The 15122-nt window shown below is 50.5% G+C and overlaps 5 protein-coding genes across 5 annotated transcripts; 2 read left to right on the top strand and 3 right to left on the bottom strand.

The window, feature by feature from the left end:
* Nucleotides 1-164: 164 nt before the first annotated feature.
* Nucleotides 165-923, top strand: N7529_006541 (Yae1 family protein; the record flags this gene model as incomplete). Its single annotated transcript, XM_057242068.1, has 1 exon — nucleotides 165-923. One exon carries the CDS (start codon nucleotides 165-167, stop codon nucleotides 921-923), a length of 759 nt encoding a protein of 252 aa, XP_057097427.1.
* Nucleotides 924-1164: 241 nt separating this feature from the next.
* N7529_006540 (uncharacterized protein) lies at nucleotides 1165-1380 on the bottom strand (the record flags this gene model as incomplete). Its single annotated transcript, XM_057242067.1, has 1 exon — nucleotides 1165-1380. One exon carries the CDS (start codon nucleotides 1378-1380, stop codon nucleotides 1165-1167), a length of 216 nt encoding a protein of 71 aa, XP_057097426.1.
* Nucleotides 1381-3595: 2215 nt separating this feature from the next.
* Nucleotides 3596-5305, bottom strand: N7529_006539 (uncharacterized protein; the record flags this gene model as incomplete). Its single annotated transcript, XM_057242066.1, has 1 exon — nucleotides 3596-5305. One exon carries the CDS (start codon nucleotides 5303-5305, stop codon nucleotides 3596-3598), a length of 1710 nt encoding a protein of 569 aa, XP_057097425.1.
* Nucleotides 5306-8401: 3096 nt separating this feature from the next.
* N7529_006538 (uncharacterized protein) lies at nucleotides 8402-11802 on the top strand (the record flags this gene model as incomplete). The annotated part of the gene is made up of 2 exons (XM_057242065.1): nucleotides 8402-8411; nucleotides 9386-11802. The coding sequence occupies 2 exons, from the start codon at nucleotides 8402-8404 to the stop codon at nucleotides 11800-11802; spliced, it is 2427 nt and encodes an 808-aa protein (XP_057097424.1).
* A 1174-nt stretch (nucleotides 11803-12976) lies between these two features.
* On the bottom strand, nucleotides 12977-15015 carry N7529_006537 (potassium channel family protein; the record flags this gene model as incomplete). The annotated part of the gene is made up of 3 exons (XM_057242064.1): nucleotides 12977-14621; nucleotides 14686-14792; nucleotides 14848-15015. 3 exons carry the CDS (start codon nucleotides 15013-15015, stop codon nucleotides 12977-12979), a joined length of 1920 nt encoding a protein of 639 aa, XP_057097423.1.
* Between the last annotated feature and the right edge of the window lie 107 nt (nucleotides 15016-15122).

Raw genomic sequence — 15122 nt, 5'->3', positions numbered from 1 at the left:
CAGTCAATATCGAATCAAGTTCACAAATTTGTATACTTCAGTCCTCGATAGGCTCGGCGGGGTGATCCACCGGCCCTTATCGACTTTTTTTTCCCGCACCAAACAGCACCGAACAGCAACGACCAGCATCAACTCACAACTCTAGAAGCCAATTCCTTCTAGCAATGATAACCCGGACTGATTCTGAATCTCCACAATCCGCTCCCTCCTCCCCAGCAACAACAATGACATCCGCCCACTCCGACGCAAACCCAGACAACTCCCTCGATGACATCTTCGGGTCCTCCCCACCACGCAGCGAAAGAGAGCTCCAAGCACCACGCGCCACAGAGCCATCAGGCGCCGAGCCATCCGACCTCCCGTCTCTCCGCCGTCAACATGTCACAGCTGGATACCGCGACGGCACCGCAACCTCGAAGGGCCTACACGTCCAAGAGGGCTTCGACGCGGGGTTCCCCGTCGGCGCGCAGATGGGTATGCGCGCCGGTACAATCCTCGGTATTATGGAGGGATTGCTACGTGGGTTCGAGGAACGGAGTGGACCTGGCGTCGTGAAGAAGGCCGCTGGGCGGGCGGGCGCTGCGGCCCCGTCTACAGAGAACACGGCCGAGGTCGCGGAACTACGTCGTCAGAAGAGAGAGCAGATTCGCTCGCTGTACCAGGCTGCCCTGAAGGAGCTGGATGTGCAAGCTGTCTTTTCTGGTGGGGAGGGTGCTACGGCTACGGAGGTTGTTCCTGGTGGGCAGGGAGGGGAAGAGAAAGCGGAGACGCAGCTTGCTCGGAAGGGGGACGTTATTCTCGCTAGGTGGGAGGAGAGGGTTGGTGTGCCGCGGTGGGAGGAGAATATGGAGGCGTTGGAGATGAAGGAGGCCGAGAACAAGGGCGCGGGCGAGGGCCAGGCTGTGGAGCAAGAGCAGAGTTGAAGCTGTTTCGGATTTGGGCAGAGCTACACTCTACATTTCACACGGCTCGATGTCTTTATTTGTCATGGATACGACGTCGGTCTGTGTGTGCTCTGAAGATCTACACAATCAGGCCCTGTCAGTCGCAGAACCCGGTGGAAAAGGTTTCCTTGCAGAATCTGTTTCTGCAGAGACGGGCGGGTCTGTTTCTCGGGCCTGCCGTCACTCTCGTTCCGCGCTGCGGGATTTCTCTCGCTGGCTGCTATTCACCCAGACACCTGGAACACTGTTTCCGCTGCGGCTGCAAGGTAGATGCAGCGGGATGGGCAGACCCGGTCCGGACGGTCTGTTCTCGATCGTTTGAGAAAACGGCCGTGTCTTTCTCTGAGACACGCTGACGCTGGGGCTTCTGCAACATACTGTAGGAACGGTTGTTGCTATGGCATTGCGGTTTGGCTTTAGTATTCCAATCTTCCATTGCTGCAGTCGCGAGACATCGACAGCGATAAAACCAGTGCTCTACAATGTAGAGTGCGATTGGATTAACTAGTTATACTCTGCTTAGACTGAACAGTGAATAACATGACTGGTGCTGTCAAACACGAGGCAAATCAGATAGATCATATGTCACAATTGCTACGTAGCCAGCTGGCAGGGCCATCAACAAAAAGAGCTTTTTTCTTATTCTTCAAGAACAGGCCTAGACACCAAATACCATATCGACCTCCCTACGCCATCGGATACAAACTCCAATAGACCTGAAACTAGAAGAGATGGTGGGTCTCAGGGATGCCCTACGTCCGGTGGAGCGGAAGACCTTGCATGTGAAGTCACAGCGGAAGCTGAGTCCCGGCAGAGGGAATGGGGATGAATTGTGTAGTTTGGACGAACAAGACCCCTGTCTAGCGTTACCTGTCAAAGTGGCAATGGGAGTTCGTCCTCGTCCGGTTGCCTTGTGTCCGAGAAAATGGAATTGAGATATCAGATATCAGATTGAGGGGAGCGTGCTTTGGCTTTTGCTTTGGGGTTTTACGGACAAATGAGAAAGGGGAGATGCGATTAAGCTTGTATCATCGATCGAGTGGCAAAGATGAAAAAAAAAGTCGTTTCGTTGACCTGTCAAAGGACGTTCTTGGCGGTTGAAGGCCCCCTGCAAGGGATGAGTCTTGTCTCCACTTGTTAGGCACTTCTAGGCAGTGGATTTAGATGACTCTTTCGAGAATGTTTGTACTAATATCGAGCATGACCAGACTGACTTCGAATGTGAATTAAATCTACAGCTGTTGACTTTCAAGTCGAAATATGAGAAGTCACGAGAGGAGTCCGTGGTGTCGGAAGCCCTAACCCAAACGTCATCGTCAGCCCGCGGCCCAATGACACATCCATCCCAGCGGACCTCTACCCGGAATCCCCGATGCAGCACTTGTGGGGAAGACACGAATACAAGATCGTACGTAGTCCCAAAGTCGATAGGTAGTTGCACACTAATGTATCTGCTAGCGACCCAGCACCCAGGAATCGACCCCTGTCGGATTCGGGTAGCCCGAGACAGCTGCATGGATGATCGCTGCAGGCGATCGTGAATGGAAAGATCGAATCAACTACGGAGTAACTATTGTCAATTGACATGGTCGGTTGATTCTGTTCGGGACACTGTTTCCTTCAAGCTTGGCTCAGCGACCAAAGCTCTGTCTTTCGATCTAGGAGGGTAGGTTTGGTGCACGAAGGGAAGGTTTTGGTGGCTCCTTTCCTTTCGCCCTGTGTTCCTGTGTTAAGAAAAGGGTCGAGGCTTTCATGAAATTGAATCCCTGTGCAGGGCTTTAAGGGCTCAATGGTGTAAGGCCCAAGCCATCATGTTACGTTGTACTTCGATTACACAAGTCATAGTCAAAAGATGTCGCAGTAGTATCCAGGATACCTGACTAGCCATGCGGCGCAAAGCCACGCAACATTCCACGAAGGACCTATCTCCTGGACAACATAGTAGCGGGCGATCATTCATGCTTAAGGTAAAATGTGGTTTCTACTTTTGGTTTTGTCTATCCATAGTTGCAGCGAGCGAGAACAAGTTTTGTAATGAATGCAAGAATGCAGCAATGCAATTTTGGGTCTTAGGCCACAGACCAACCAAGCGCCGTGTCCCTCTATTTTGGGAATTACAGTAAATAGATCACACAGATATCAGAAAAAAAGATGTCGCAGCTAAGCAGGACACAAATCAATCAAACATGGAAAAGCGAAGACCGCCAAGTGTAGCGTAGCTTCTGACAAGACGATGATAGTACAACATGCGGAAGAATCCAAGACCAAAGCAATGAAACAGACAGGAAAAAGTAAGGAAAATTAAAGATAGGATGCTCGAGGGTATCGAGTCGTGAGTCGGATAGTCATGGCCACTAGGACCAGGGATCATGATCGTTTCGTAGCGCGGGAGCGCATGCAGAGAACGTCTTGTAGCGCGTCGGTGTCCAGCCACATCGGGTCTGGAGATTCATTAAGTTCATTGTGCGCGATTTAGGTGCGAAAGTTGCGTAGAGAGTGGAAGTGCTCGTAATCATTGAGAACACATGTGTGAAACGGAAAAGGGACATTGGGAAAGAAATCGTTTTGAGTGATCGTTGAAAAGCTGGAATGTTGTAACAATTGTCCATCCTTGGACTCAAAGAACCGGAACGCCGAGCTGTGCGATGCATTTAGATGGTGGTAACATTTGTCTTCTTGTGGGACTTGTGGGACTTTTGGCAGTTCAGTGAACGCAGAGAGTTCATGAAGCGCTGGAAGAGGGGGCGCTGCTCGCGGAAGCCATCCTGGATGGTGGCTTGCGAGTGCTTCTCGTGGCAGAGGGAGGTCAGCTTTTCCTTGCCTTCGGTGTCGGACGAGGAGCTGGGGTATTCTGGGGTGTCGGAGCGCTGGCGACGACGATATTGTGCTTGCCACGCTGCGGCTGCGGAACGATCGACGTCTGAGCTGTTGAGGCTGCTGTTCTTCCGGGAACCGGCAGGGCGGGCGAGAGAGGTGGTGGAAGGAGCAACAAGGCGCAATGTTTGCAAGCCGTTGTGTGTACGTGAGCCGTCTCTGCTGGTGCTTGGGCGGCTGAGACTGGGTCGATCCATGCTGGGACGGTAGGCCTCCGGGATGGGCTCTCCGAGGATATCATCGGGCATGCAGGGGAATTGCTCCATGACATGGTCTTCCAGCATAGCGTGGTGCAGTCTGGGCTGGGACTTGGCGCCACGGAGCTTTGCACGGCTGCGCACCTTGCGCAGTGTGTCGATGGGCTTGCGAGACATGGACTTGCGGCCAACTGACTCTGACTCTGAGTCGGACTCCCAGACAGACTGCTCGCAGTGCGCGTCGAAGGTGGAGGTTGAGGGCCGTTCCATGGATGTTGCTGTCCACTGGCGAGAGATAGGTGGGGAGCTGGCGACAGGACTGGGAACAGGACTGGGACAATCGTTGGCAGGGATGAAGAGAGCTTGATCGAAGTGGGTCATGTGAGGCTCTTTGGTGACAGGGTTGATCAAGCATGGTGGGGAGATCATTGAGGGATCAAGTGGGGGACGAGTGCCAGGGCTGGATTGCTTGCGGCCGTGGCTGTGCGCGCTTGTACCGCGCGAGAGGTTGAGAGGAGGAGGTTGCTTCCTGCGGCGAGAGCGAGAAGAACAGGATCCTGTTACGTCTTCGTAACCCATGGTGATGGTTGTGGTGGAATCGTTGGAGTGAGCAACAGAAGGAGTAGTAGGACGAGTATCTGCCGCAGCCAATGGCGCCACTGGCGGAGGAGGGGGAGGAAGAGAGTATGTGGGAGGTGTTGAGGCTGGAAGGTAGAAGCGACGTCTGGGTTCGTGTTGAGTGCCCTGGGCGTGCTTATACAGCTGCTGTGTCGCCCCGAGGACGATGTCAGGGCAATCAGAGTACGAAGAAGAAAAGGAGCTGCTTGGTGTCAAGTCCGGTGTAGTGCTATCTGTTTGCACGGAGCTGAAGGAGTCCTGACTGCTGTGCAGAGGACTCCGATCCTCCGTCGAGGGAGTGTATCGATGGAATCGTAGACTGTTCTCCAGCTCCACTTGAGCAAGTGTGGATCGATTTGGGCCGTATGGTAAAGTGTTGTGGACGTCCTTGTGGGTCAAGGACAATGTATAGTATTCGCTGTTGTCGTCAAAATGATCATCGCGCATTTCTGAGTTGTATGAATTCCAATGCGGCGTGGCGGCCAACGATGACTCGAGATAGAAAGGATCGAGATTTGAGTCTTCAAGAACCTTTGGGCCGGACTTTGGATAGTAAGATGAAATTCGCTTTGCTGGTGATGGTGATGGGTAACAGATAGTGGTTTCTGATCTATTTCGATCTGTGTTCAACACGTCCAACTCGCCTGGACAGTATAAACCTCCGTGAGCCATTGACTATGATCTCGAGTATACAATGAAGGAGTAAGTAGACACGAGCGTAACGCAGGACCACCAGTGACCCAATAGTGTAATCAGATGAAGAGAGGAGAGGAGAGGAGCCACCAGGACGAGAAGAAGGAATGAAGAATGAAATGACTAGGGTGGATGCCAGGGTGAAGGGGATATGTTTATACCAAAAATAACCTTGGATGATACAATGACCCGGTGGCTAGCCGGGGAGAAAGACAGATGCATGCCAATGCACAATGTAAACAAAAAGACCGAAAAGCACAGACGATCATGACCTATCCGACCTTACATGGTCCCCTTTGGTACCTAGGTAGGGATGGGGTTACAGCAAGGACCTTTCGATTGGGTTGAGCAAGGGCGCGGAACTTGATCCGTCTGTACCTAATGCTTGGAGAATCATCCGAAGTATTTGTTCTTTTGTATTTATTGTGTACATATTATATGTTATGTGTTCTTTTTTTTGTATTTGTGTTCCCATGTGCAAGCTCTAGCAGAAGGTGATACGGGCACTACTGGTTATTTGTCCTACCCACTTTTGATTCAAGGTTTTTATTGCTTTTTGTTTGATTTTTCCTGAAGATGGCTGACAGAAAGAGTAATAGTAAAAAAAGGTAAAAAAAAAGTGCGAAAAAAGTAAAACCCGTGCAGAAAGAGGCTGGAAGTTGAAAATGTGAGATATATACTCCCATACAAGCGACGGAGTATCCGGATCAGCCACTAATGCTGTCGATCAATGATCTGTACATTTTGTACTTATGTTCTTCTGACATGAGAATTATGATTTAATTATTTTCATTATTATTTTCAGCGCCGCCAACGTCGTCTCCCACATTCCACACCTATCCATTCCTAGCAACCATCAAATTCGAGCCTCATAAGTTTACAACGTTTCATCTCGGAAATTGTTCTCCCAGCACCTACGTCACTGCAAAAAAATAGTTTCTTCACCTTTTGAGTTGTGGCTAGATCTTTTTTAGGGGTCTTTCTTCTTCTAGGGACATAAAGTCTAGTCTTGTTCCACAGTGATGTGGTGATAGGGGTTTAGGTAGGATCTGTCCCTGGTTCCAGGATGATTTAGATAATTCTGCCTGGTCTTCAAATGATGTAAGATAATCCTCAGTGACTTTGTTCTCTTGGACGAGGATATAATGAGTGTATACGGAGTAGTGAGTCTGTGCTATTAGTCTGACCGGATGGCCTTCCTAACTTTCTGCGCTATGGACCTAGACCCTTCAATGACCCAAGGAGCTCAAGTGTCCTGACAGTTGATAAATCACAAATGTTGTGCATCTGAAACTTTGTGGAGGATCTGCTACTATTGGTTCATCGATGAACTCTTTTGGGGTGATTTTGTGATCCGGCCACTCATTTTGACCTAGCCCTATAACGTTGAGGGTCAATGTGTATTCTAGGTGTCGCGCTATCTCACGCTCTATACGGAGTATACAGGTGTTCCTGTAACTCTTGCATGGAATTTTACGATGGCTTTCAAACAAACACATAGTAATTCACAGGTCACTCAACTACGGAGTAAAGTAAACAAACAAACTCGAGACATCTGCCTAATTACCAAATCAATAAACCCCACATTCCATCGAAAAGTCTGACTTGCATGCATCCCGCTATGCATACGGACAGCCGCAGTGCAGCCTTCGACCATATAAGTATTGATGCGCCCCCCAGTAGTACACCTGATCTGCAGTTTCAATAGCTCTTCATCGGCTGGCTTATGCACTGTTTGTGATCTTAGTGCGGGTAACTCCCCGCGGATGCAGTCTCTGCAGAAACCCTCGCCTCCCATCCTCTCGGTCACATTCTTTCGCCGTGGGATCACGGCGGATACAACGTTTTATGTAGATTTGGACTACAGATCTCTTCACCGTGAGATACTAGCATTGGGGGTGCAACATCACTCCACACAATTAACTTCTATAATCTGTTTACAATAGCCGACAAAATCGAGGGGATTCCGAATTCAAATGCGAGGAGTGAGTGATGACCTAACAGCCTCGATTCAAGACTCCTTAAGAGCCCTATCCAAATATCAAATTGAAATTGAAATTGAAATGAACGACCAATGATCAACACGATCCAATTCCCATGGATAGGGACACTTTAATTAGATCCTTTCCGAAGGGAACCCATCCCCGGAAGTGTCTTTCGAAACACCATTCCGTGATTGGTCCAATAATCCCAGGTCCTTGGACAAGGAACTGAAACACTCGAAGAGAAAAAAAAAAGCAAAAGAAAACACCCAAGCTCCAGATCTCAGATGCTGCAAGGCATAGGTGAAACCTGCCTCAATACTGGAGCTTCTCGAGGCTGCGGGTTTCGCATTCGTGCATCCGCAGGGCTTATTGTTTCCGGGACCGCTCGAGCTATCAAATTTTCCGATTGATGGCCCTTGCGTTTGAATCTTTGGGTTGGTCTGGTCCAGACCCTTTTTTTTGGTTAACTAAGGTTAACTAAGGGGGATTCAATTTATAGTCTGCATGTTCTCATTGCTGTTGCTATACAATTAATGCATTTGCTTTGTTTGTTGTGGCCTTGTAGTCCCGGTGAACTGAGCTTGGTGAGCTTCACTCCTGGCTTGGATGGAATTGGTGAGTTGCGAGGGGTAGAACTAGTTTGATGCATACATATGATTAACTAGTAGTTGTTCATTACCTAGTTACGTGTGGATGTAAAGTCCGGTGTCAATTGACCCTGGGCATTGGAGCTCGCTTGCTTTGTCATATCTCTGCGGAGTTAGTTTCCACCCATGGATTGTTGATGTCATTGCGGGGGAGGTAGAGCCCAACGAACTCATACTATATTGCATAGATATTGTAGGGTTGGCTGACTTCTTGTATTTTCAAGGCTCTGTACTGATAAAAGTATAGCTGTACAAATATAAGATAGCATGTATCAACAGAATGAATGTGTTTCAGTATGAAAACAATTAGTGGAGAAAAAAAAGTAGTTCGCTCCAAGCTGATCTCGCCAACTGAACCACTGGATCGAATGGGACCTGATCCAATCTTTAGAAAACAGTACAATGTACACATATACAAGATATCAGTGAGTTATACATTGCATATGTATGTACGTATGTAGTGTTTGGGTAGACATATACTGATGAAATATGCCTAGTTGAAGCTATATATATTGGCTGCCACGTATTGCCAACGCACCACGATATATTTCACCACATACGACTCCGTATCTCTACTAGTACTACTACTATGCGACTATACCATTATTAGTACTTGCTACTATACTTAGCTTCTAACCCAACCGTGGGACAATGCCATTTAATTTCTCGAGTCCACTTTTGCTGTCTCCTCTCTTCTCTCTATTCTCGTAGTTTCGGGGTCTTTGGACAATTCCCTTTGCTGTATGCAGATTATCATAATTGGGCTGCTATTTTCAGATTTCAGCAATTCATGTCTGTGCGACCGGATTTTTTTTGGCGGTATTAATTATTGATTGCATATTATGTGTGTAATAACAGTATTATTGACAATCGATTTGGAATTGACTACCTTCTAAGTAGGCAAACTAACTGTACATTGGATGCTTTGCAGATCGAAAAGACAACCTTGGAAATTGGGGTCAATTAGGGCAGCCTCAACCATTTCCCCATTCTTGCCACATTGTTGACGGAACGCCCCGAGGAATCCTCAGCTTTTATCTTTCACCTTCTGCAAATCCGATATTTTCTTTTCTTGTGAATGAGTCTGCACTTTGTCGTGGACAACTTCATGATCCCCGAGACACGTCTGGCGCGCTGCAGCTTGAGCTGCGGCGACCCCCAGCCATCTTAATTAACCAGCCACCTCACGCTACCATCCTTTCTCGCTCTGTCACAACTCCTGATTTCGAACCTCTGTTCTTTTGGTTTTTGTTGCCCAATTGCGTTATTACGTGGATTGAGAATCAATTCCTATAGCCTTCCGGGCTGTAAACCATCTAAGTCGGCGCGATCCACCGTACCTACGATCGCGATCTTTGAGACCTATCGCCGCGGTGCTACAACACTAGCATTGTCTTTTAACCCACAATTCTATCGACCCTTCTTAGAGGTGTCTCGACATACCCAAAGACTGTCTGACGAAGCCCACGATTCTTACGACCCATCAACGTTTACGACCTTTGCACGGCAACGCCAGCCGACTGTTCAGCGACCTTCTTCCTCTACTTCGGTAGAACCTCCCTTTCGACCTCCCAGCGCCGCTGACTCCCAGCGTACATTACGACGTGTTCGCCGCCAGCCAGAAGCTCGCCAGTCACTTCACCGTCGAGCTGTATCCTTAGGTGCTCCGAGCTCACGACCTAATCGACCCCAGCCGGCGCATACTACCCCGGTCCCTGTGCAACACCCTCCACCCAGTGGCATTGCAGCTCTACGTCCGGCCCTTTCCGAAGTACACACTGACGATAACGGGTCGACCATCGACGACCCGTACCAGCTTCTCACTACTTCATATTGGCCCCAGAGGACTACCGGAGTTTCGTCACGCACCGCGTCGGCAATCTTATACGCCCTTGAGGACGCCATACGCGGACCGTTACAGCTTTCTACGGACTGGGACGAGGTGAATGCGTCCATGTCAGACATGGTAGGTGTTGCTGGCCCCGCTGGGCCTGTGAGCAATGGCCGCGTTCAAAACGGCGGAGCTCGTGTGCCCCCAAACCCCATTTCAGGCTCGTCACAGCCCCCGAGTGGTATGAGGACACCTACAGATATAATGAGGCAGCGTCGGGACCGCGAGGCTCGCCGCAAAGCCGAACACGATGCCCGAGAGCGGGAACAGGAAGATTTGGAACGGCAACAGGAACAACAGGCTCACGCTGAGGCCCAGGCCCAGGCCAAAGCTCAACAACACCCCGCTGGCGTTGCCGGCGAGAATGTCTCCCAGCAAAGAAGTCGAGTGCCCAGACCATCAAGGGGGCCGGAAGGGCAGCAGCCCGAAGCCGCACCCGTCTCTTCAGGCCCAGCGCCCGGTTATCGAGCGGCAGTTGATGCCTCGAATGGCCGAGCCGCTGAATACCAGACTGCACCGCCCACAACTGCTGCAGCACCAGTGACTAGCCAGTTACGCCCGGCACCAGCATCAGGTCAACAACCCCAACACGGTCGCTCACAGAGTGCCGCGGCCCTTGGAGCTCAGACTGGAGCTGGCGGCTTCACCAAACCTACCGCCCAGGCCCCACCAGCAGGTCAACCCAGCTCCCAACAAACCCTTCAGCAACCCAAACGCGTTGGATTCCCGCATGCGTTCGAGCGATGGGAGACGCTATCTTCTCATTGGGAAGGTCTCACCAGCTATTGGATGCGCAAGCTTGAACAAAACAATGACGACCTCGAGCGGGATCCGATCAGCCAACAATTGGCCCGACAGATCACAGACTTGTCCGCCGCGGGTGCAAATTTGTTCCATGCTGTTGTTGAACTGCAGCGCTTGCGAGCCTCCTCGGAGCGCAAGTTCCAGCGTTGGTTCTTTGACACTCGCGCCGAACAGGAACGATCAAAGGAAACACAGGCGGATCTCGAACGTCAGCTCAAAGCAGAGAGACAAGGCCGGGCCGATGCTTTCGCTGCCGCCCAAGAGGCCGAGAAGGATAAACTGAAGGCCGAGGAACTTCTCAAAGAAATGCGCCGCGAACTTCAAATCTCCAAGGAAGAAGCACGTCGTGCTTGGGAAGAGCTTGGTCGCCGTGAGCAGGAAGAAAGAGACCGAACCAACTCCCTCCGTAATGGAGAGCCCACGCTTGTCGGCGGCGTCCAGGTCGTCCCAATGGTCTCTGGTCTCCCAAGCCGCCACAACTCAACTCGCCCACAGACTCGCGAGGGCTCCTACCCCAGCGGCCCGGCCACAGGCACAGATGCCTACGGCAAGTCTGTAGACTCAAGTGCAAGTGGCCAGTACTACCACGACGGCACGCCAATGTCACCCACCGGTTCCGACCCCTTCATCGAGCCCAAAAAGACAGACCCCCCGGCCTCCAAACTCCCCTACTCGGCCCCCCTCTACGAGCACGAAAACACCGCAGACCAATACCCCCCAACCTCCGAGCCCGACGAGCGCTCCTACGTCGGCAGCAGCGAAGCCGGCGATGAAGAATACGGCCACTACCCCCACGACCCGCAGCAGCACTTCAACTACCCGCCAGGCCCCTCATCCGAAGGAAGTGAAGAGTACGCCCACGACCCCGCTGCCGGCGAGTACATGCCCGAAGGGTCTTTCATCTCCACCTCCGCAGCTTCCTCCGCCCCCACGCAAGCCCCGTACCCGCCCACCTCGGCGGCAGACTACAGCGGCGCAGGATGGGGCCCGGGCACGGGATGGGAGTCCATGACCCCTCGCCATCGCCACCCCACGCGTCTCAGTGATGTCCTCGAAGAAGACGAGCCCAGCCGCACGAGTCCTAGCCGCGCTAGCTTGGCTAGTCGTAGCCAGGCGAGTCGCAGCCAGGCTAGCAGGAGTATCCTTTAAAAGAAATGTTTCGGCTCATACGTCCCCGTTTTGTATTCTTAGAACTCGGGGTTCGCGCTGGGCTTTGTATATGCAGCGTCTGTCTCTTCTGTCCTTTTTAGCTTGATGGATTTCCTTTCCTTTCCTTTCCTGTTTTTTCGTCGTTTCAAACTCTATCTTTGTCTCTGTGTGTGTCTACTGGCGTCGAATTCCCCTATCCCCAGTTTTTCGTTGTGCTTATTATGTCTCCTATGTCATTTATTTCTTTACCGGTGATAATACTTAATTGCCTATATGTACATGTATCTTTCAAGTAGGCCTTAGTCTTTCTATCGATTGATCCACCGCATTGGGAATTTTGTTTATCGCTTCGTTTCGGCAGTACTTCGCGGGGCGCGGCAACGCTCCTGGATGATCATCGTATGCTTTCGTGTCGCTGTAGCTGTTGGTCCCGGTTGAACAGTAACGTCTTTGGTGTAGGTGGCGTCAGAGATCATCGGGATCTGATCTATGAGCTTACTGGCTGTTGTGAACGGTTGCCGCCTGGGTACTACAAATCATTCTTGTGACAACAGTCTACCTCGGCCTTTCGTGCCTCTTCCGCCTTGCGCATTCATACATAACCAGGTTCTCGAAGTACGGTTTCTATAGTGATATAGACCAGTCTCGGACTTTCTCGGATCTGACGTCGTTAGACTCTTGTATAAAATTGGTAGGCTTGCGAAAGCATATTGGCAGTGGCATTTGGTTGTAGTACTGTGCATGCAGTATGCGGGATAAGGCTTTGTCGTCATAAGAGAACACCGGAGCAAGAGACAAGACAGATATATATAAAACAGAGAAGAAAGAGGCAAAATATATACTATACAGATGTTGTCTATGTTGTTTATGTTAGAGAGGGTATGTCGAGTCATACAAGAAGTAAATAAAACACAGTATATATAGAATAACCTACTCTCAACTCTGTTTCCTCTCTTAATGGATTCTTTTCATCTTTTCCCAACAAGTTGGGTGAGTTTGCCGCCACTCCAGGGCTAACTTAGGACTTGTCACTAGCTCAGGATGGCCTACCTAGGTATACCCTCCAGAGCTCAGGATATAGATAATCACTTTGATGACAGTGCTTTCAAATATACATAAGTTTCTATTAACAGCTCCACGCCTAATCAGTGGGTGAACAATTTAAATCGCTAAATCACTTTTCATCGATCTCCTTTGACCCATCTGAGCTTTCAGCCGAAGAGTGAACCTGACTTGCCCTTTTTAACTCCCGGCCAAGGGCGTCTGTTAAAGCCCCAAGCAACCATTCAACTTCAGTCTTGTGTCCAAGCAAAGGATTTTTCTTATCAAGCCAGTTCCAATCGCGAGTCTGAGACTTCTCCGCATCTCCATCTCCGTTAAGCCTGTTCGCGCCACCGATCAAATCAAGAAAGTACTCCCACTCCAAATAATCGAACTCCTTGGAAGGGTTGCTGGAAGCGTGTTCCATCATTTTGCGCAACTCGCGAAAGATCAGATAGTGATAGTGATGGATGTTTTCCGCCGCGACATCGCCGCGCTCCTGGGCTTGCTTTTCCTTCTTCTGCTCCTCGGCCTCGAGAGGCGTGCGGCCGTAGTCGCTCCCAGACCCACGTCGGTTCTTTTCTTTATTCTCGCCCGTTGTCTCGTCCAGCCACCACCCGACCCAAGAAATCTTCGATAAATCCTTGATCCGGTCGACGAAGGATTGATCGCCTGGCAAGATCGTGATCTCGCCGATGAAAAGAGTAACATCTCGAACCAATCGGATTAGCGTGTCACCGATACTCGATATGAGAATCGTGATGGTTGGAACAGCAAGGAGAGACCAGAACACAAAGAACGACTTCCCCAAACTGCTGATCGGGTATAGATCACCGTATCCGATAGTCAGGAGAGTCGTGTATGCAAAGTACAGAGCCTGGAAATATGACCATTGCGCGTGCGATTCGGAGCGCCAGAAGACCACACCGCCGATAAGCCACATCGTCATCCAAAGCGTGAACGACACAAGAAGAGATATCCACTTGTGTTGGACTGTTGCTAGCTTTCGCACCTGGCGCATGGCAATGAATTCCATTTTGCGCTGTTCTCGCTCACTCCTTCCTTCTGCTTCGGCGTTGTTTGCGTCGAGGGACGGTACAATTCCGTGTAGACGAGAACGATCGGAAAAAGCTTGTTTGGTGAGGAAGTCGTGCGTGTGATTTGTTAAAATATCGCCGATCTTCTGGCGACCCTTTTCGAGCATGAGAGTTCGCATTGAGGAGATGATGAGACCCAAGATAATGATTCCTCCAACCGCATATGGGAAGAGAAGTCCACGGCCGAGATGTGTGGTTGGCGCAAAGTTACCAACTCCAATAGTGAGTAGCGTGTAGTCTGCCCAGTAGAGAGCGTCTAGAAAACGCCAGTGCTCTATTCTGGCGAAGACAGCTGCACCGCCAAGAAGGTAGAAGCAGAAAATGATCGTCTGCAGCATCAACGTCCGCTGGCTGGTTGTCAAATTGTACTTGCGGCTGTAGTGGCCCCGCCAGGCGCCGTACCCCGTTACGACCATGAAGGATGAAATGATAAAGTAGATTCCTGCGGCAAAGGCGCCGTAGTAGTAGCTCTGGGCGTATATGCGGCCGTTGTTCTCGGGCTTGTACATCATCACGCCGAATGGGATGAGGATGCTAATCAATAGCGCCGACGAGACATACCACCCGATAATAATGATGGGCTGGGCAATCTCGAAGCGAATGCGTCGCGCCATGTTGAGCGAGAGGGCCAGATTGGCTATTAGAGCGAAGACCAACGAGACTGCATTTATCGAAGTGACCCTGTAACACATATCCGACATCAACAAAGATGAACCTCGATAGGAGGGATTCTATACCTGCATACCATTTGGGGTCCGATACGTCTATCCCGCCACTGCTGGTGAGGTCCATTCGCCATGGCTGTGAGAGAGAACAGATATTAAACGCGCTAGCCATTGGCCCAAAGGTGCCCTGGACTCGAGTCAGCTAAAAAAGTCACAATGTAGGAAACTGGAAGACCTCATACAGCCATCAATGGGTACGCGGTGTTTGCAAGCCACCACCGAGCAGCTTGCGGATACTGGGGTCCGGAAGATTTTTCATCTTGGTCGGGATTTTCCTTTTTGTGACTGGAAGTATGATCTAAAGCTCCCGCCTCGTCGGCGATAGCATCGTCAAGACCAGGGTCGTTCATCTATGAGGTTTTGCTAGACCACGAACAGGATGGCCTGAGATAGAGAAAAGGTCGAGATCCCATGTGCATACATCATGCAGACATGAAACATCAGGAGCGGGGAATCC

This window comes from Penicillium soppii, assembly GCF_028829465.1.
Source record: "Penicillium soppii strain IBT 18220 chromosome Unknown utg000005l, whole genome shotgun sequence".
Lineage (NCBI taxonomy): Eukaryota > Fungi > Ascomycota > Eurotiomycetes > Eurotiales > Aspergillaceae > Penicillium > Penicillium soppii.
This window is presented reverse-complemented; position numbering and strand designations above follow the sequence as displayed.